A 20155-nucleotide genomic window follows, 5' to 3' on the forward strand; every position below is an offset into this window, starting at 1 on the left:
ACATAAGTACAGGAACACACACACACACGTGGTTCACAAGTGCCTGCTGCTGAGATGTAACAGCCTATTACCTGCTCTCTCTCTCAAAAACTACTTTCTCATTGCCACCTCCTCTCTCCCTCCACCTCCTCTTTGTCATCCCACTTCTCCCCTTTTCCCCATCTCATCTCCATCTCCTCTGTGATCGCTCCGATTTGTCATCCACCTTTTTTTCTCCTCTCCACACTTCTTTTTGCACCTCCTCCATTCGCCTCCTGCTCATCCTTGTTTCCCTCCACCAGTACTTTCTCCCTCCTCTTCCTCCTTTCCACCTCCTGACTATCTCACACAATTCTCCTCCTCCCCCATTTCCTCCCTCTCTCTTCTCTGTCTCTGATTTGTTTCATTCTTTTACCTCCTCTCCCTTCTCCTCTTTCTCTCTATCCATTTGCTGTGCCTCCCCTTCTTTCCTCTCCACTCCTTGATATCCCTCTCCCCTCTGTCCCCTGCTCCTCTACACCCCCCACTCACTTCCTCTTTCCCAGTGATAACTCCTCTCTCGTGTTCTCCCTTTCTCCTCCTTCCTCCTTCATCTCTTTCATCATTCTTCCTCCTTCATCTCCTTCCTCACTCCTCCTCTTCCTCCTTCCTGTCTCTCTCTCTCACACAGTGCCTTTGATTTCAACAGTGTGTGTGTGCGTGTGCGTACGTGCAAATTCTTCCCCTCCCCCAATTCTCTCCCCCTACGGTGACACAGTAAAGCAGTTTCGCTCCGTTCACCTCCACTCTTCCTCCCTCCTACCTCTTCCTCTTCCTCCCCCCCTCCTCCCCCAGTCTCATTTTCATCCCTGCCACCTCCTCCCTCCCTCCCTTGCCTCCAACCCTCCCCTCTTCCCCCTCTCCTCTCATTAGTCAGTGTCCATGAAACTCACCATTCCACTGTCTCTCCTCCTGCTCAGTCCTCCAGTCCCTCACACTTCCTCACTAATGAACAACTGCTACCCTCCTCCCTCCTCCCTCCTCCCCTCATCACTTCCCTTCCTCTTCCTCCCTCAGTCCTCCCTCCTCCTCCTCCTCCTCCTCCTCCTCCTCCTCTTCCTCCTCCTCCTCTGTCCTCCTCTCCATTCGTCACTCCATCCCTCTCTCTCCTACCATCCCTCCTCTTTGCACTCGGCGTCTCTTCGATCTTTCAGAACTCAGCGTCCCTCCCACTCTCCCCTCAGCTCACTCTTGTTTTCACTTCTTTCTTCACCCCCTCTCATCCTCCCCCCTTCTCTCTCCCTACCTGTCTCATTCCTTTATTCTCGTCTGTCGGTCTGCTACTCTCACTCCCCGGCTGTCTACCTCCCTCACGTCCCCCCATTTCCCTCCACATCTCCCCTCATTTCTTCCCTTAACACCTCACCCTGACTCCCATCCCTCCATCTCTCCCTCCTGTGAAGTCTCTGACTTTCTCTGATATCTCAGGAGATGCATGCTCCAGAATTAGATGTGATAGAATGAACTCCTCCTGATGCATTCATAGTTGTAATACCATGGTGCATGTTGAAAAATCTTGCATTTCAATACTTTACCTTTGCAAATTCATTATTTTATGATATTTTCATACTGATTTCAAAGACGTTGCACCGTAGAACATATGATTCAATGTTGTCATTTAGAAACTAAATTGGACATATTGTCTGTAAAATTTAGTTTGAGTTGTGTATCTGTCAGTGCTCACTCATTGGAAGATGCCTGTAGCATCATGCACCACGGAGGAGGAATTCCTGCAAAATAAACCTGAGCCCTTTGGCAAAATGTATCTAAGGTATCAAGGGCTCTAATCTTTAAAGGAAAATGTACATAATATTTGTTTTAACCCACAATCCATTGTGGATTAAATCCAAAACGGCGAGTGGACCTCCCTGTTTCCATACTACTCATTATTTCTATGCATGTTTTGAATTGGTGGTGTGTTCAAGCTGTACAAGTAACATAACCACTCAAAAATATTCATGAGCACTAAAATAAACCAGATTTTTGTACATCCTATTCATATACAAAAATTACCCACAATCCATTGCACAAAGCAAATGGAACAGCTGCTTATAGCAGGAAAAAATAAACAAAATGTCTGAAATTGCTCTTTGAACTCCCCAGAATATATATTTGGCAATTGATCCCATCCCAATCTGCAAATTGGCTTATGGGATGAGATATGACCTGTTTGCAAATTTTCTCTGAGGGAAGAACAAAGGTTCAAAGGGTGTGCAAAGGTGGAAGGGCATCACAATTTAGCTCAATCTGCGAGCCAGATCCTAAAGTTTCCTCACTGAGCTGTGATGTAAAGTCAACATCATCATTATTAATCAGTATCCACATTAAAATTTCATTGTATACAATATTGTCATCCCAGGTCCAGCTGTTAGCAGTGCACAAAACAACCTCAATATGAGTTTGATTTATTTGATCTGATATTCTACGATATAACCCAGCAAGTCTTTGTTGGAACATAAAAATCAATGAAAAATAATTTAAACCAAACAATGAAGCCACTTTAATCCAGAATAATTCGATAATTCCTCGGTTTTTAGTGGAATCAATGCCGATTTGGCTAATACTTCGGCAATAAGATATGAAAGTTGTCAGGTTGAGAGGCCGAATGTAGACAACGCTGGGCGACTTCTCATCACAGCAGAATTACCAGAGCGTGTGGAGATGACGTCCGCTCTGTGTTGTGCATTTCTGTGCTGCAGGGCTCTCTGTGTGGAGCGATGCCTCATCTCTCATCCACCATTCTCCTCTGGTTCTCTTCCTCATTGCATCTGTTGATTCCCTCTTTCCCCCTCTCTGCCTCTCTCCTCTTAGGCTTTGTCCCTCCTTCTTCATCTCTCCATTCTCTTGTCCTCATCCTTGTTCTTCCTCACTGCTGTTTGTCGCTATAATCTATCTATCCATCTATCCATCTATCTATCTATCTATCTATCTATCTATCTATCTATCTATCTATCTATCTATCTATCTATCTATCTTATTTTTGGACTGCATTGCTAAGCAAGAGATATATAGGTCTATGTGTGAGCATGCATGTGGCTGCGTGTGTGTGTGGGAGGGGAAACCTTCCGCTTCATTATACACACACACACACACACACACACACACACACACACACACACACACACGCACACACACACTCACACTCACACACTCTCACTTGAGGGGGAATGTACAGAAAAGAGTTTCATATTTACATTTACGTTTCCAGACAGAGGAAGAGAGAATGCAGACAGGGGTCACACTTCAACTGGAGGATGAGTAGAGATGTTTGGCTGTGGGTCTCAGCTGCAGGAACGGAAAGAGAGAGAGAGAGAGAGCAACTGATACAATGAGAATCTGGGCCTCCGTCTCAACTCCCTGTTCCTCGCAGCGCCCCCTACTGACCATTTGGATATATCGTTTTTCTGCCCACAGCCAGAGACAGATTCCCTGAAGACAAAAGACTGTAGGCGGGGTTTAGAGACTGGGCCATCTGTGTGCTGGGGAGAGCTGCTGCATGAGTGTGTTTATGCGTGTGTGTGTGTTTTGTGTGAGAGAGATGAAGAGGGAGAGAGGAAGAGGCCCCCCCTACCCAGACAAGGCCTTTATTTGCATTATGGAAAAGTGGGTAGGCCTGTGAAGGGGGCCATCTCATATCCCATTAAACCAAGTCTCACAGTCATGGCCAGTGACCTCATAAGTAATATTTAACTGTTTTGTTTTGTTGTGATGTCATACATCACAAGAGCCCACTGCTGCATGCTAGAAAATTATATGAATACCTGCATTACCAACAAAGGTTCCATATCCATGGTATTTTCTTTAGGCTTTATGCAGCAAACCCCAATATCTAAAGAAGAATTGAAGTGAAACTGTCTGCACATTTGAGCAGAGGTAAAACAATATAGATGTGGCCATGGAGCCTTGTGAATAGGCAGGGGAAAGTAATCTTTAGTGTTTTGTGCTTTATGGAGTGAATGTGGTTATATGAAGAAACTTGTGTTGTTGTTTTCACCAAAAGACAACAGATAAAGGAGAGACTGTCATTCAACCTATGTCTATAAAAATATGATGTGAGAGCCCAGAGATGCATCCTTGTCTGACTCTTTTGAATACAAGTCGAATAACAGAAATCCAAATACACGTACTTAGGATTGGAGGAGGTGTTACATACAGCAAAGGAAACATTTGAACATATGAAGATTCACCAGTTAACAAGAGTTTGTTTGTAATAGCTGGAGTCAAGGATGAATAAAGAAAAACATTTCACGTCATGGTAGATGACTATTGTATTATAAATATTCTTTTAGTAATGTATTATCTCATCATTTATTCTGTCTGAAGCTTAATTGTATTTATTTGGAAGAAATATAGGGCAGCAATAGAAAATGGGTCATTTCATACTCAATATTGCCATCTTGTGGTGACTATTAGTATCTGCTTCAAGTCATGAACCTCTTATGAGCTAAATTTCACTTACTGTTTTTTTTTCTCCTTTCTAATATAAGAGAGATGCAAATTGTCTATTAGTCTCAATACTCTAAAAGTTTAATTAACTTTTCTATAAATAACATTCATCATGCATCATGCATTGTGGTGTATGTGCTGAGATTGATCTGAATTAAGATTAGATTAGATTTAGATTGAGAATTTATATTTCTATTCATTCATGCATTTCACAATTTTTGTGGCATTAAGACTTTCATCATTTTAAATGCCCATCTTTGTAAAATTATAAAACAATGGATTATAGGTTATTGTGTTCCCAAACATACCAAGGACATGATCTCTGTGTCCTTGAGTCATTTCAGTAATCTATCCACACAGTTTTGCTTGAATTGTAATTCATGCATTGGAGTCAGGATGATGTCATGTGGAGACGGAGACACATCCTGGAGCTGCTCCCTGGATGGTGAGTAAGAGTAACCATTTGGACCCCGTCGAATTTTCTACTGAGATCAAATATGAATATACTTTTGTTATGTACTATACGTCAATGAGCGTCATACGTCAGCTATTCAGCAATTCAGTCATTATGCACCGATTTTAAAAAAAAGCACCATTTATGCTTTGTTTTCCAGCACTGGTTATTGAGCATCTTTATTGCCCGAATCACTACAGTAATGGAAATCCGGGGTACATTCTATATTACTGCAATGTTTCCCTTTACTCCCACTAATTGTTTAGTTCGATTTAACGCCCAAAAGCATTGGGGTAGGTTATCAAACTCATACACCAGCCTTACTTTTATGAAACAGTGCATCACAGAGGTACTGATATCACTCAGCTATTATCCTAAATGATCAGCTTTTTGAGTAATAAAATGTTTATTCTTATGTTGTGAGCTAAATATTCATACTGGCTGTGGACTATTCAAATCATTACAGGCCTATCAGTAACAATATAGTTACAGGAGAGCCTAAATGAATCATACACGGATAAGGACATTTGTGCTGCAATACCATATTTAAGATAGAAACACAAATTAAAACACAATGAACTAAAAGCTGTTTCTTCTTCTTCTGTCTGTTGCATATTTGCATATTTGCACTTTTGTTGTTTTAATTTCTCCTCTGCTGTTTATATATATATATTTAGATATATATACTTTATTTTCTATTTAAAATTTGTATATTCTATTTTATTCTATTTTACACTATTTCAATTTTATTTTATTGTATAGGTTGTAATTACTTGAGCATTGTTAGAAGAGAGCCTGAGACTCAAGCATTTCAATGCCAGCAACTGCTTAATGTTATTGTTGTGCATTTGACGATAAAAACACAAATGAAAACACAATGAACTAAAAGTTGTTTCTTCTTCTTCTTCTTCTTCTTCTTCTTCTTCTTCTTCTTCTTCTTCTTCTTCTTCTTCTTCTTCTTCTTCTTCTTCTTCTTCTTCTTCTTCTTCTTCTTCTTAATGCTACTATTTGAACTTTCTAGTAGATGAGCTACTACTATTATGTCTTACATCCCATCACCTCAGTTTTAAAACATTTTAGAGAAGAGAAAGGGTGACCTACAGAGAAAAAAACGTTTGAGAAAAAAGGTTATTGAAATAAGTTTATTAAATTTCTAAAGATTACACTGAAGTGTCACATGGGTTTGACTTTATATAACATGTTACTCCAAACTCTTTCTTATATGTTACCATCTATCAGATTATATTTTGTGATCAGCCCTCCGTGCACACAAGGATACTACATCCGTATGGAGGACCATACATGACTTAAGTAAAAATAAATAAATAAATGAATGTATAAATTTCAGTGTCCTTATGCTAATGAGAAAGGCGGGCCTAACCTCAGTCTCGAGCAGGATTGGTCAACTGAGCTAAACACACACACACAGCCCCTGCGCTCCGCCACACAATCGCTCAGACACGGGCAGTGACTGAGACTTGATCTCTTCACCGTGAAACAGCCAGTTAGTGACTCTGTGGAACAGTGGAAACAGTGGAAACACAGAGCTTCTCTGGTCACATCTACTCAGAGATCAGCGGCTTCATGATCTGAGCAGAGGCGGCAGGTGGTTTGTACCGAGCTGGAGTTTCTCCTTCCTCCTCTCGGCTCGCTCCCTGTGCTCAGTAGAACGGGAGACGTGACGCTCACAGTCAGGACTACTGACACCTAAATCATTCCAATAAACAATAACCTTAACTGACCCTCTGAACTTGAACTAATTCATTTTAAGTGTGAACTGGCTGAACGCTGCAAACAGCTACTGCACACCACCAGCATTGAGAGGCAGAAGTAGTAGGGCTGGATCATTACACTCCTGTGACCAATCCTGCATGAGACTGCGGTTAGGCCCGCCTTTCTCATTAGCATAAGGACACTGCAAATGAAAAGGAAATGTATCAGGCAATAAATAAATGTGCAAATATATTTAAGACTGAGATTTATTTATTTCTGTATTTATTTCCATTTTTATCTATTCATTTATTTCTGTATTTATTTATACATTTATTTATTTATTTATTTTTACCTAAGTCATGTATGGTCCTCCATACATCTGTGGTAAAAGGGTGACGCATTCAATGGCCGTTGGAATATCGAGTACGAAATCATCAGCGGGTTGTTTCAATGATATGGGGTAGCGTGGCCGAGCGGTCTAAGGCGCTGGATTAAGGCTCCAGTCTCCTCGGAGGCGCGGGTTCGAATCCCGCCGCTGCCAGAAACATTTTCTTTGTTGTTCTATTATTAGCTGTCACATAACAGATGATATCAAGAGACAACACCCGCGATATGGTGAATTTACAGGATGTAGTTCCAACACATTGCTGACGTTCACACCAATTGTTTTGTTTTGGTGAGAAATACTGTGCATGTGGACAGGGCTGCAAAATGTTGATGAAATAGTCAAATTCTTTGGTAGATTTACTCAAGTAAAGAATTTACTTGGGTATATTTTTTTATCTCCGCCTTTAAATTCTCCACCGAATTTCAGAGGGAAATATTACTTTTTACTCCATTACATTTAACCAAAAATTTAGTTTACTAGTCTCTCTGCAGATTAACATTTTGAACACAGAACGTTTGATGATCATTGGCTCTCATTCAGATCCACAGTTTATTTTACATCTGCACTCAGTGTAAACCCATTGTCTTCACATGGAGTTTATAATTCGGCATAGAATTTGTCTTTTTTGCAAATCATTACAGTTGAAGGTGAATATAAGGTAAGATTAAGTTTGAGTTAAGGTTAGAATAAGGCATCGCTCTATCTCTCTATATCTATCGATCTTAGATCTACATTGCAAGAGATCTATAGGTTTATGTAACAACCCAATCATATTTGAGGGGGGATGCACAGACAAGAGTTTCACTCTGCTCCATATACTGGAACACTTACTTCACATCATATGTGATATGCGTTTATATAAACCATATTGATACTATATATAATTTATACAATAATATTGTCTTTTGCACACTCTGTCTACATATTCTTACACTCATAGTATATTATATTATCTATTGTATAGTCAAATACTTATATTTATACCTCTACTATATATCATATCATATTATATCATACTCTTTGTATATTATTTGTATATTTAAGTCTATATACACATATTTATACATGTGTACATGTTATTATTATTATATTTACTATTATTATTATATATACTGTTGCTGCCATTATTACTATATACTGCTATTATATTGGTATAATTACTATCATATATAAATATATATTATGTTATATTATATACTATCTATACTGTACTATTTTTATATACTGTCTAACAATAACATTACCAGCATATCATCAGTACTATTACCATCATCTTGCCACTGCAACTTAACTACCTATTTATCTTGTGTTTCTGTTTTTATTCTTTCTACCTCAATATTTTTTATTTTATTCTATTGTATTGTATTTTATTGTATTCAAATGTACCGGCTGCTATGATGACTTAATTTCCATTCGGGATGAATAAAGAAATCTATCTATATCTATCTATATTAACAAGTTTCCAGACAGAGGTATACAAATTCAGAAAGCAGTTACTTATAGTTTGTTTGTGAGAGCTGGAATCAAGGTGAAAAGGGGTAAAATATAGACTATAAGACGAATGACTACTTTTAATGAATTTATTCCGTCTGAAGCTAAGTTGTCGGTTTGGAAGAAATGGAATTGGCCTACTTTAAAAAAAAAATGTTATTGTTGCTGTATTTAAAACAATAATAATTCTAAATGGAGCTGCAGCAATCTCACGTGTCAAGAAGCGATACAAATCCTCAGAGGAATCTCGCTGTACGTGACTTTCCACATAGTTTGAGAGCAGCGCTACTGTTTATCACGGCCTTGAATGCGCCCGTGAGGGGGGGGGGGGGTGTCGGTGGGTTGTGAGAAGTCTGAGCTCAGGGGCGGCACGTGAAGGCGGCGCGGCGGAGGAGAGAAAAGGGCACAGGAACAGACCGGGTGTTCAGCCGCTCGCTGTTTGGCGCCAACCGCACGTAAAGGGAAATAAAACAGTCAAATCCTCTTTTAATTCCTCCCGGTAGATTCGTCCTCGGCCGCCGCTGCCGCCTCCAGCCGCCGCTCGGCGCGTTAGCCCGCTAGCATCGGCCGCGCACACCACCTCCCGTTGTCATATTAATGTGACTGTGGCCCCCTCGTCTCTGTGGCCACGATACTAATAACCCAGCAGCGGCGGAGCGCGGGGACAATAGAGGCGTGTTTCTCCTGGGGGAGCCGAGCAGACAGCGCCAAAAATGGGGGTGAGTTGATTCTGTTTCTGCTCGCACATTCAAGGATGTTTTTTTTCTTCCTAGTGAGTGGGAGGCTGGTGGATGTGTGGTGGTGCGACGGCGAGGGAGAGGAGGAAAGAAAGAAAGAAAGAAAGAAAGGGGGAGGAAGGGAAAGGAGAGGAAGAGACACCGTGGTGGATGGATGTAGCTGTAGCTCAAGGTGTCGGCTAGCCGTGGAGCTACCTCCACACAGCCGGGGCAGCAGCGGCCAGCCTCGGCTAACCCACACACACTATACACGGGAGCTTCCCAGCATTGGTTCTGCATTGACCTTTCCGCTGGGCATAGTTAACTTCCCACCGATGTGTGTGTTGTGACATTGTTAGCATGCTAGCTGCGTTAGCCACTCCGGAATGCCACATTCACGACGAGTGGCGTGCTAGCTATGGATGCTAACCACTCAACTCTACGAGTGTGTACATCCTTTTTGTTTTACTAACCGTGCTGGCCCGCCTGGTTATCATACACCCGGGCTGGTTGTGGGGGTTAATAGTGTACTCGGGGCTAACCCGGGCCGTAACTAGGGGGGTTAGTTCCCACAAGTTTAGCTCGTCGCTGCAAGCAGACGTGACTTCATCCGCCACTTTCACTCCTCTTAAACCGATCCACGTGTTTGCACAGTCTGCAGCCTCTCTGTGCTTGGTACTGACTTAATGCTCTGAGCTACAGTTGGCCATTCACTGCATTCCTTCCCACAACTGTTGCCTCCTCTGTGCAGGTCTGGATCTAATGGAGCAATTCAGCTAATTTTCTAACTGGCCTGCCCCCCCTCCCCTCCTTTCTTTGCCATTGTTTGACCATGATGCAGCCATTTAGGAGGGTAAACATGTCCCTGTGAACTTCATTAACATGTTGTGAATAGATGGACTCTTCGAGGCACAGTAATGGAATTTAGTTGTAATTGCTTTCCCGTTGTCTAGAAAGCTTGCCTGATCATGTGGTAACATCTTCAAATGGCCCTATTTTTGGTATCAACAACAGTCCAGAACACGCACATGGTTTATGTTTAATGTAAAACAGAACTGCGACAAATTTTCACATTTGAAAGAGTGGAAACAGTGTGTTTTCTTGATAAAAGACTAAGATGATCATCTAAGAAGTTTATTTTTGATTTTTTTTTGTTTATGACTTGGTGCTTAGGCCCCCAGATCCTGACCCAGATCTTGTCTTGTGATGAAATTAGCTGGTTGTCTAATGGCTGGAATAGCTAAATATCTCCTTTGCTATTTAAGTATAATTTCATCCAAGTGTATTCCTTTTGATGTTGAAGGGGGTGGCTTTAACTTCATCAAGAAAGTTGGTCCCACTCCTGTAAACATCCTGACGTGCAACATGATTATTTGTTTGCTGTATTATGTCATCAGGGAGGTTCATTTAACCAGCGGAAAAGCTTTTAAACTAGAATTGCACTCAGTAGAGCTCATACCTCTGCCAAGCCCAAACAGTTCCCTTAAATTATATCAAGCTGCACCAAAATGGACCCACTCATAGATATCAGTCCCCTCCACATGCCTATTTTTTCCAATAAGATCCATGGATTATTTTCCTGACTCCTGGGAAATGTTGAAAGTGTTATATTAAAAAAAACTAGAAGAAAAATAGAAAATTCTCGATCCACCCCATGATCTAGATCCACACCTTAACTTAATGGGTCCTATTTCTTCTACCAAGTTCCTTGGTAATCTTTCAAGGATTTTTTGTTCCATCTTGCTTACGAACAAGCAGAACAGTCAGAGGTGGAAACGTAAGGTGTTTGGCAGAGGTGTGTTGGAAGTGTTACTGCCAAGGCAGCTCTGTTGTGAAACACGGCTATAGAAATGGCTAATACTCATTTATGTTGGTTTCCTATGGAATCCCATTTGCAGCAGCTGTTGGTGTGTGTTCTTGCTGTTGCAAAAAATAATTGATGCAGCCATAGTAATGTGTGTGAATTATAGCTGCACCATTGCTGACACCAGCACTGGACACGAAGCCAGGATCCGGCAAAATTTAGAGTATCAGTATCACAGAAATTTTCAATACTATAATCCCACTCTGACAGCAGTATGCACCATCAGCGATACAGTATAAACACCAGGCTATTTCACACAGCATTGAGCAATACAGCAAGTGTTGGTCATAAAAGCTACTGATGGGAATATGAATGCTCTTGTTTTTACCTCTCGTTATCTTGCTGTTTTTATAGACTTAAAGATGATGTTTTTAATAGTAATACGGTTTTCTTCATTGTTTAGTGACGCGTGCTGTTCTGCATGGCTGACCTTCATTAGCTTGTCTTGCTTTCACTGGCTGTACTAGTTCTGCGGTTTAGAGGTCTGTTGTACTAGGGTCATTAAGTCTCCCTTGTCGTGTTGATGCAGGTTCTACAATTGAAGTCTGCACACAGAAAAGGCATTTTAACTGCTTCCATTTACCGCTCTACTAATAATAAAAGACAAAGCTGCAGAATCCAGAAGGAACTTATATGGTTTCTTTGGTTCATATATTTGTTTCTTAAGAAGGGGATCAGCACTTTTGAGCAGTGTATCAGGATTAAGTTATGATATATGAGCCTTAAAGATCATTAGGGGATTTATTGTCTGAGAGAGGCGGCCTGATGATGCTTTAAAGAGAAGTAATGCATGTGCATTTCCATCTTGACATCTTCCTACATTCAACGCTTCCTTATTTCCTACTTTCAGAGGAAGTCAAACAGAGCAAAGGAGAAGAAGGCCCGGCGTCAGGAGGAGAGGGCGGCTATGGACGCCGTCTGTGCTAAGGTGGAAGCTGCCAATAAGGTAAATTTGGTTGCAGGATGCCATTTTTTTTTGGTGTGTGAGAGTTTGGGTGTAAACCTCCACTGTGCCCCCCCTGCCCTAATTACTCCAATAATTGATATGTTCTTGACATGAAAAGCAGAACACAGTGCCATATGTTTCTCAATGCATAATTAAGGGGCAATATTAAATCCTGCCCATCTAACAGAACACACAGCAGACCGACAGCTCCTGCAGCTCGGAGGTGGGCTGGAGCATTAGTAAGCTGTGCTGTAGCCTGGAGGAGAACAAAGCTCTCACACTCTCCTCGAGCTGAGCCGCAGCCACTTCCTCAACAGGCTGTTAGCAGAACAGGCCGGCCCTGGCTCACTGCGACTTTTCTGTGTCACTTTGTCCCAAAATGGGCCACTTACTGTTTTGGGCAGTGCTCCCTCCTCTCCCCCTGTCGATGTGCCAGCAGAGAAGGAATTCAAGAAATATTCTCCCCACGTAAAATTCATTTTTGTTTATGCTGTTGCCAACAGTAACACAGTTGGACTTGGGCTGTTGTTAGAAATGAAGAAAACGGTGCATTCATTGCTTACAAAAGCTGGGGAAATCCTGATTCTGGTAGGTTCTACTTAGTCTTTAAATGGAACAGAGGTGTTGATGGATCACTCATCAGGACCGGGGGCTCAGAGGAACACTAAATTTGAGCTTCTGTTTAAAGTAGTTGACAGGATTTGTGTCTAAAAGTCAAAAGCAGGAATGTCCCTTTCTTTTCTTTTTTTGAACCTGATGCCAAGCCTGAACCAATACTTATATATGCTAGATATCTGTTCCTGCTTCTCCACACGGTTCTACATGCCGACATTATTTCTTTGAAGGTATCAGGATCCAGGACCAAACAAATTACAGATAGCTAACCTGAAGCCCCAGGGCACTCAAAAAGTTATATCTGGACAATAATACTGTCTTGCCTATTGTTTTAAAATATGATCTATCAAATTGCAATAAAAAGCTGCCAGAATTGACAATTTAAGGTTTTGTTTTAGTTTTGTTTTATGTAATGTGTAACAGTGAAGCATTTTCAATTGTACTTTGATTGTGATTTTGCACAAGTGTAATTATTTGAAGAGCCATTCAATATTAGAAAAATATCCAAATTAAAAAACAAATATCATACAGCATTTTTCTATAGTAAAAAGGTTCTTAAATTAAAAGGGTATTGAAAACCAAAACATTTAATTTCAGTGGGTGGGCAGTTATATCGCGCATGAGCAACTTTACACTAACCTGCAGAATACCACGGGAAAATATGTGGCTGATAGTATCTGGGCCTCAGTGTCTCATGATATAAGAAAAGGGGTATTCTTAATTTGAGATCATTTATACTGTCTGGGCCTAGGAAAACCTGACTTTTGGATGCTTGTTATGACTAGCTAAAGGCACTGTATCACAAATAGCTCTGTTATTTCTCCGCCTGTATGAGCCAAAGTTGGAGAATTTAGGATCCACACAGTTCCAATCTCTTTCATAGTCATTTTTGGTGAATTCCTGCTTTCGCAAGGGAAGTAAGTGTCATTTGAGAATATGAATAATGATTAAAGTAATGAATGATTAATTGCCGCACAGCAAGAACATTGTTGGTCCAAATGCTGGTTTGTTTTCATACATATTCACACATGACCAAAGCAGCAGGAGATGCCCCAGTAAGATGCTTTCAATGCAACACAAATCTACACAGCAACAGCCAGCTCTTCTTTTTCATGTAAAGATATTTGTATTTTTTATGTTTGGCATCTGTCCAGAAATTATACCGAGTTTTTGCAGGTCTGAAAGCAGCTTGTTAGCCCTGCGATGTGCTTTCGACCCGTCCAGCTGGGATTAGCTGCTTTACATAATAGGTGGTGTTCATGATGGATGGATGGTTTGTGAATTCAATTTCACAAAACTGTGAAAAAAGCCCTTTAAGAAATCTTCCTCAGTCCACATCAGAACTCAAATATTTAATTTGTACGTGTTACTCCTTATGGTATCATTCATTTGTTTGTTATGAAAGCCTCTAAAGCTAATTTTGCCTCTTTTTCTCACAGCTGGATGATCCACTGGCTGCCTTCCCAGCTTTCAAAAAATACGACAGAAACGGGTACGCATTCGCTTTGTATGCCTACAAAGGACTCATTTAGAATTTCATGAAATACATACTTGTTTCCTTTGCCATATGGAGGGGACAGTTGGTCTGCTGGTGGTATTTACTTCTCCCACCCACTCTGCACACAGTTGTCCCACATTCTCAATGCTGATGACCCTGTTGTCCTTTTGTCCAGGCTGAACCTGCAGATAGAGTGTAAGCGGGTGACCACCCTCAATCCCCTGTCCGTGGAGTGGGCCTTCGAACTCACCAGGGCCAACATGCAGACACTGTAAGAAACCTTTTTTCTGCCTTGTATTTCAGGAACAAAAAATTGTTTCCAGAGATGAATAGACAGACTCCCATAGATATGCATTGTAGATTAGAGCTGGGAAGAAGTGCGGACAAGCCAGAAATTGTGTGCAGCAGAATTGTGAAGTGACATCAAACGGGGACAGAGTGAGATGTGGATCTGTTTTTTAATATGAGCAGGAATTTGATAATACACAATGAGGAGCCTGAGGAAAGGAGATTAGAAGCAATGCAGACAGATTTGAGATGAGGCAGAGAGATTACTACAGTTAGGCTCCTCGCGGTTACAGAAGGGTTCATTTAACAAATGACAGACAGTGCGTTACAACTTCAATGTCCTCCATTTTGAAAAACGCTCCTTTCTGAGGCGATGGTGCAGAGAAATGCGAGGGAAAAATTAGCGCACGCAGGTCAGGTTTGGGTCAACACTTTTACTTTCTGCTGCGACGTAGGTACGAGCAGAGCGAGTGGGGATGGAAGGAGAGGGAAAAGAGGGATGAGATGAACGACGAGAGGGCGTGGTACCTGCTGGCCCGTGACGGGGACTCCGCCCCTGTGGCCTTCTCTCACTTCCGATTCGATGTGGAGTGCGGGGAGGAGGTTTTATATTGGTAAGCTCCCATTCCAAAAGTTTCTAGATTTCAGGACAAGTCTATCAGCACTTAAACCTTTGCCTCGATTCTCCAGCTATGAGGTGCAGTTAGAGAGCAGAGTGCGGAGGAAAGGACTCGGCAAGTTCCTCATCCAGATTCTACAGCTCATCGCTAACAGGTAACAACCACAGCTACCTTAACGGCAGGGAGAAAATGTGTCATTTGTGAAAACATAAGTTAAATGTATTTGTTTTCTGTTTCTTTTCTGCTCTCGCGTTTTCTCTGTCCAGTACACAGATGAAGAAAGTGATGTTGACAGTTTTCAAACACAACCACGGGGCTTACCAGTTCTTCAGAGATGCTTTACAGTAAGTATACTCGCTCCACAAGAGTGCAAAAAATGTATATTTACCTCTGTCAAGGAGGTTGTGTTTTAGTCTGCAATTGTTTGGTAGTTAGCAGGATCAGGCAAAAACTGCCAAACTGACTGCCATAAAATGTTGTACAGCGGTGGGCTATTGCATATTAAGGGGGCTGATGTTTTTGATATATAATGATAATGTTTCATATTTATTATCTTTTACTGAAACTGTTTCACCCTTGGTCAGAAGTAGTAGATTGTTTGTAGTAAGTGTTGATGGCTGTGTTCATGTATACATGATGCTCTTCACGTAAGCTCTTTCTCTCCTTCGTCCTTCTTAACTAAACCCTCTCATCCCTCCGTTTTTAGGTTTGAGATGGACGAAACTTCGCCGAGCATGTCCGGTTGCTGCGGCGACGACTGCACCTACGAGATCCTGAGCCGGCGGACCAAACACGGCGAGGCACCGGCGGGACACACCCACGGGGGGGGCCACTGTGGTGGCTGCTGCCACTGATTCGACTCCAGTTACACCTTTTCTGATTGGTTTAAAAAGCCAGCAACTGTCATGGCTGTGTGTGAAAGCTTGAGCTGCCTGCTATTCTGCAAACATTGAGTTTGAACGGTCGTCTCTACAACCGTTTAAAATGAACAGATGGTGGAATACCTGGCTACAGATGTTGATGTCGCATTGAGATTCGCGTGTCTCTTTGTTTCCCGCTACAAAGGCAGAATGCAGTGTGAGCTTTCACACATAGCTCCTGTTTGTTGTTTCCTACTTCTTGGTTCAATGTCCAAGTCATCTTTTCACATTCCCTTCTCCCACTTAATGATTATCAGTAGTTCCCAGTCAAGAAAACGGCCTTTTGCTGACATTATTTTACCAGCCACACTCAACCTCATGCCATCTTTCTCTCATCTCCTAAGCTGTTTTCAGACATGACCTGAGGTTAAAATCCAGGGAATTGGCTACAAAGTTAACCCAGAGTCCGCCTTTCACACATGTACATCACAGCTAGTTGTTCTCTGCACAGACGCGTATAGGACACCACGTTTTCACCGTGATATGTTTTCTTTGTCTATTTAATTTTTGCGTCTGTCGCGTGTTACAAGCGTCATAAACTAACTCACAGGGAATCCAGCGAGAGTTCCCCTGCTGTGTTCTTACAGCCTCTTCTCCAGGATTTTAACTAACGGTATACTAGGAGGCCAGGCAGATAAAGTCTGCAGAAAGTGCAGAGCGTCTCACTCGGTCATTTAAGTTCACATTTTCACCTCCTCTGTACAACCTACGGAGGAACTGCAGGGTGCAGTGCATGTCTGCAAGGAACTCAAATGTACTATACTGTATCAAATCCTTCTGCAGTGCTGCTTTATCTAAAGTGGCACATTTAAGTAAGTTGATCATGTTTCAATTTGAATGACCATGAATACTCAGCAAGTTAAAATCTGGCTTTTTTTTTTTATTTCCTTGGGATCTCATACAAAGGCTCAGCACTTGTTTCCCACAGGATTATTTTGAGTGTACTGGGCAAATATCCCGTAATGAGGCCCTTGAAAACAGTCTCAGAAGCCTCAGTTACATTCTAACCCAAATTATGTTAATGTGGTTTGTTACATTTTATTTTAGCTAAAGCACATTTGCCCACAATGCTACTATTACATGGTTACACTACCCAAACTGCACGAGCCAGCTTCTCTCTTTGGGTGATAACTAAATGTATAGACGTCTCCAGCTTTAATTTTTTTTTAACTTATGAGGCAAGATGTTCAAGATTGTCACGACTTCTTCTCCAAATGACTTCAATTTTCCATAATTTGTTGCGGTAAATTTGCATTGAACCCACAAGGTAAATAATGCGTTAACCTCTCATATTTCATAATCAGGGCACATGAGTTGAAACGTTTACTTTTTCACTGCCATCTCTTCCTGGGAGATTCAGTTCCTGTTGCCACATTTTCCCATTCTTCAGTTCCTTTTAAAGAACAATACCATCCTCTCTACTTCCTCATTCATTGTGCCTCTCTATTCTCCCTCCCATGTCCTAAAGGTGCTAAAGGATGACGGCAGACGTGTTACGTTTGCTCTCATCTTGAGTCACCTTTTGTTCAGTTGCATTTCTCCTGTTTGCCTCTTAGTTCGCTTTGTTTCCAAGAGGTACTAATGATACAAGTTGATGCTACTTTTAGCTGTATTTAAAAAGGAAAAAATACTACAAAAACCATCTTCCATCCCTTATATATTTTGTTAGCATGAGCGAATCATATTGCTTTGACATGGATGAGAATCGCTAGACGTCACCACTTCATTAAATGTGGAAGGGGATGAATGCTGTTTCCTTGAAGGAGCACAGGTGGATGGATGAGTGGACGGGGGATAGAAGTTATCGCGGAGCTCTGAAACCGTTCTTATGGTCCTTATTATTCTCTTTACCTCAGTCGTGACGTGTTTTCCCAGCCCACTCATTAGCTTGCATGACAACATTTCATGGATTACACTCCAGTGATGCTGCCTCTGAAGGGCAGCTGCACTGTTCACACCTGCACCTAAAGTCCTCATGTGGTTCTGTTAGGATTACCTTAATGTTTCATACAAATCTGTGCATGTAAGACGTATGTGAAAGGGCTGATTGTGTGAAATTGAAAGGTAATGCTTAGGTTTGAGCATCTTAGAGTTGAGTTTTACTATACAGCTGCCAAGATGCGTGTTCCACTGAGGATTTTAGATTCACTAGTCAACCTAGAAAGGCTGCTGTAACCACTTCCACCTTGTCGATTCCATATCTGTTTACAGAACCTTCAGGGTATTTTTGGACAGTTTCAAGCGCCTGTCAGCTGGGTTAAAGGCACCGATTTGAAAAAGAAATCCATTAATTCCGGGACTGTAGTCGGTTTGTGAGGACTTTGTGTATGGGCTGGAAGAGTGAAAAGATGCTTCTTTACACTACTGTGGATGCAAATATTCCGCTGTCTGATGTGGCTGAGAGAGTCTTAACCAGGTACGGTTTGAAAGGTTTTAGAACTGGTCCAATCATTGACTACTCAAGATTTCATACAGATTATTGCCTGGTTAGTATTTTGAAAAGGAAACTAAAATAATACGTTACGCGTCAACAAAAATGTTATTACGACAAAAACCCTTGTGAATGATCAAGTCTGGAACATGAGGTGAACGTTTTTTGCTTGTTTCCAAACCTAATGGAGACCATAAAACATTCATATAAAAAATATTCTACACCTCTAGACAACATGATGGTGTTTCCTGCTTGTTTGAACTCTGATCATGAGCAAAAAAAAACAAACAATATATTGACTGTTTTTGTTTTAGACTGCCTTCTGAAAAGTACAGTAATTCATTTTTTTTGTACCGCATAGGTTACAGTAAAAAAAACAAAAGTTATTGTACATAGTGGTAGTTTATAACCGACTGACAGTCTCTCTCAGGTTAATCAAACGTAATCAAACCTCATCTGTTTCACTTAAACAGCCATGTTGTCAGTTTGGTGTTTACTGGATTGAATTGGCCGCAGCTCGGACCTAGAGTAAATTTATTTGTGTCATACCAAATTTAAATGAATTTCTGATTTGTCAAACTGTATCAAACTTTACCAAGAAAAGAACACTACTTTTCAGGAGTTGATTTTAGTTCTTGCGTGACTTTGTGATTCAGTAAAAGAAAAAGTCTCTTCACCTTGGAGATGTGAAATGGCTTTAAGGAAATATGACACAAATTTTGACTGAACCTGGATCCGCGCTCAGTGGTTTCATTCATCCAGATAAGTGAGCTGTGTTAAAAAAGAAAAAATTGGCTCGCCTGAACCAGAAATTCATTTGTGAAAATATGCTAACTTGATAAATGAGCCTAAACTTTGCGAGATTATTTCAAAGTCACTGAGAAGTTTTATTTTGGAAATGGTTACATATACATACCCTCACAAAATTAGAGATCTATCTACTGGTCTTTTCTCTGTGTATATATATACATATATATAAGCTGTTGTGAATCCATATTCATTTTCATTTCTTGGCCTTTTACAAGTAAAACACTTTTTTAAACATGTTTAAAAATACAAAAAAACCTTCCATTATTGAGAGTGAGTGTTTAAATAGTCTTGTCCATAAACGATAATGAAAGGGAAAAGTAAGTCATTCTGCCTTGTCAGTGTTTTATTTGTATGTTACAAATAAAGGAAAGTTGTTTGACTTTTGAAGAGATGCCTTTGGATTTTCTTTACTTGTCATGAATGATTTTACATTTGAAACATGAGTGTGTGTGTATATACAGAAGCATGGAATTACAGAATATACAGAAGCATGACATTTATATATTAATGTAAAATAAGGCATTGTACACATTTCAAGACAATAATTATACTCGATAAATGATTAAGAGATAAATTACAATTCTAACTTGTTTTATTTTGCTAGCAGGGGCATCATAACCGACCTGTTGTGCGGTTAACGTTAATGAGGATAATGTATTAGCGCTGCCTGTTCTGTGGGGGACTCTTAACGGTGTAGCACCGAAATGGAAAGTATAAATCCAAAATCTGAAATATGGGAATCTATATTTATTTATAAATGATAGGTTAACAATTAGAACTGGTAATAAAATTGGAATATATTACAATTCCAACATGGAGCTCATGATATTTATGTTATTAACACGGGAATCATTTGCTGACAGTTGTGAAGGATTTATGTGGAACTATAGGGGATTGCCTACGATCCGATGGGACGCTTTACAGCCGTACACCGAAA

At 40.8% G+C, this 20155-nt stretch overlaps 1 protein-coding gene and 1 non-coding gene across 2 annotated transcripts; both read left to right on the plus strand.

The window, feature by feature from the left end:
* Nucleotides 1–7090: 7090 nt before the first annotated feature.
* On the plus strand, nucleotides 7091–7172 carry trnal-aag (transfer RNA leucine (anticodon AAG)). Its single transcript has one exon. It is a non-coding gene; the product is annotated as a tRNA-Leu (tRNA).
* A 1716-nt stretch (nucleotides 7173–8888) lies between these two features.
* On the plus strand, nucleotides 8889–19607 carry naa40 (N-alpha-acetyltransferase 40, NatD catalytic subunit). The gene is made up of 8 exons (XM_062384141.1): nucleotides 8889–9229; nucleotides 11941–12036; nucleotides 14091–14143; nucleotides 14325–14420; nucleotides 14893–15051; nucleotides 15128–15211; nucleotides 15324–15401; nucleotides 15764–19607. Exons 1-8 carry the CDS (start codon nucleotides 9224–9226, stop codon nucleotides 15909–15911), a joined length of 720 nt encoding a protein of 239 aa, XP_062240125.1. The 5' UTR covers nucleotides 8889–9223; the 3' UTR covers nucleotides 15912–19607.
* The last annotated feature ends 548 nt before the right edge of the window (nucleotides 19608–20155 follow it).

This window comes from Platichthys flesus, chromosome 24 (genome assembly GCF_949316205.1).
Source record: "Platichthys flesus chromosome 24, fPlaFle2.1, whole genome shotgun sequence".
In the NCBI taxonomy this organism is placed as follows: domain Eukaryota; kingdom Metazoa; phylum Chordata; class Actinopteri; order Pleuronectiformes; family Pleuronectidae; genus Platichthys; species Platichthys flesus.

Coding starts and splice junctions, on each gene's coding strand:
- naa40 (XM_062384141.1), top strand. Junction 14,144..14,324: donor AAAAAATACGACAGAAACGG/GTACGCATTCGC, acceptor CCTTTTGTCCAG/GCTGAACCTGCAGATAGAGT. Junction 15,212..15,323: donor CTACAGCTCATCGCTAACAG/GTAACAACCACA, acceptor TTCTCTGTCCAG/TACACAGATGAAGAAAGTGA.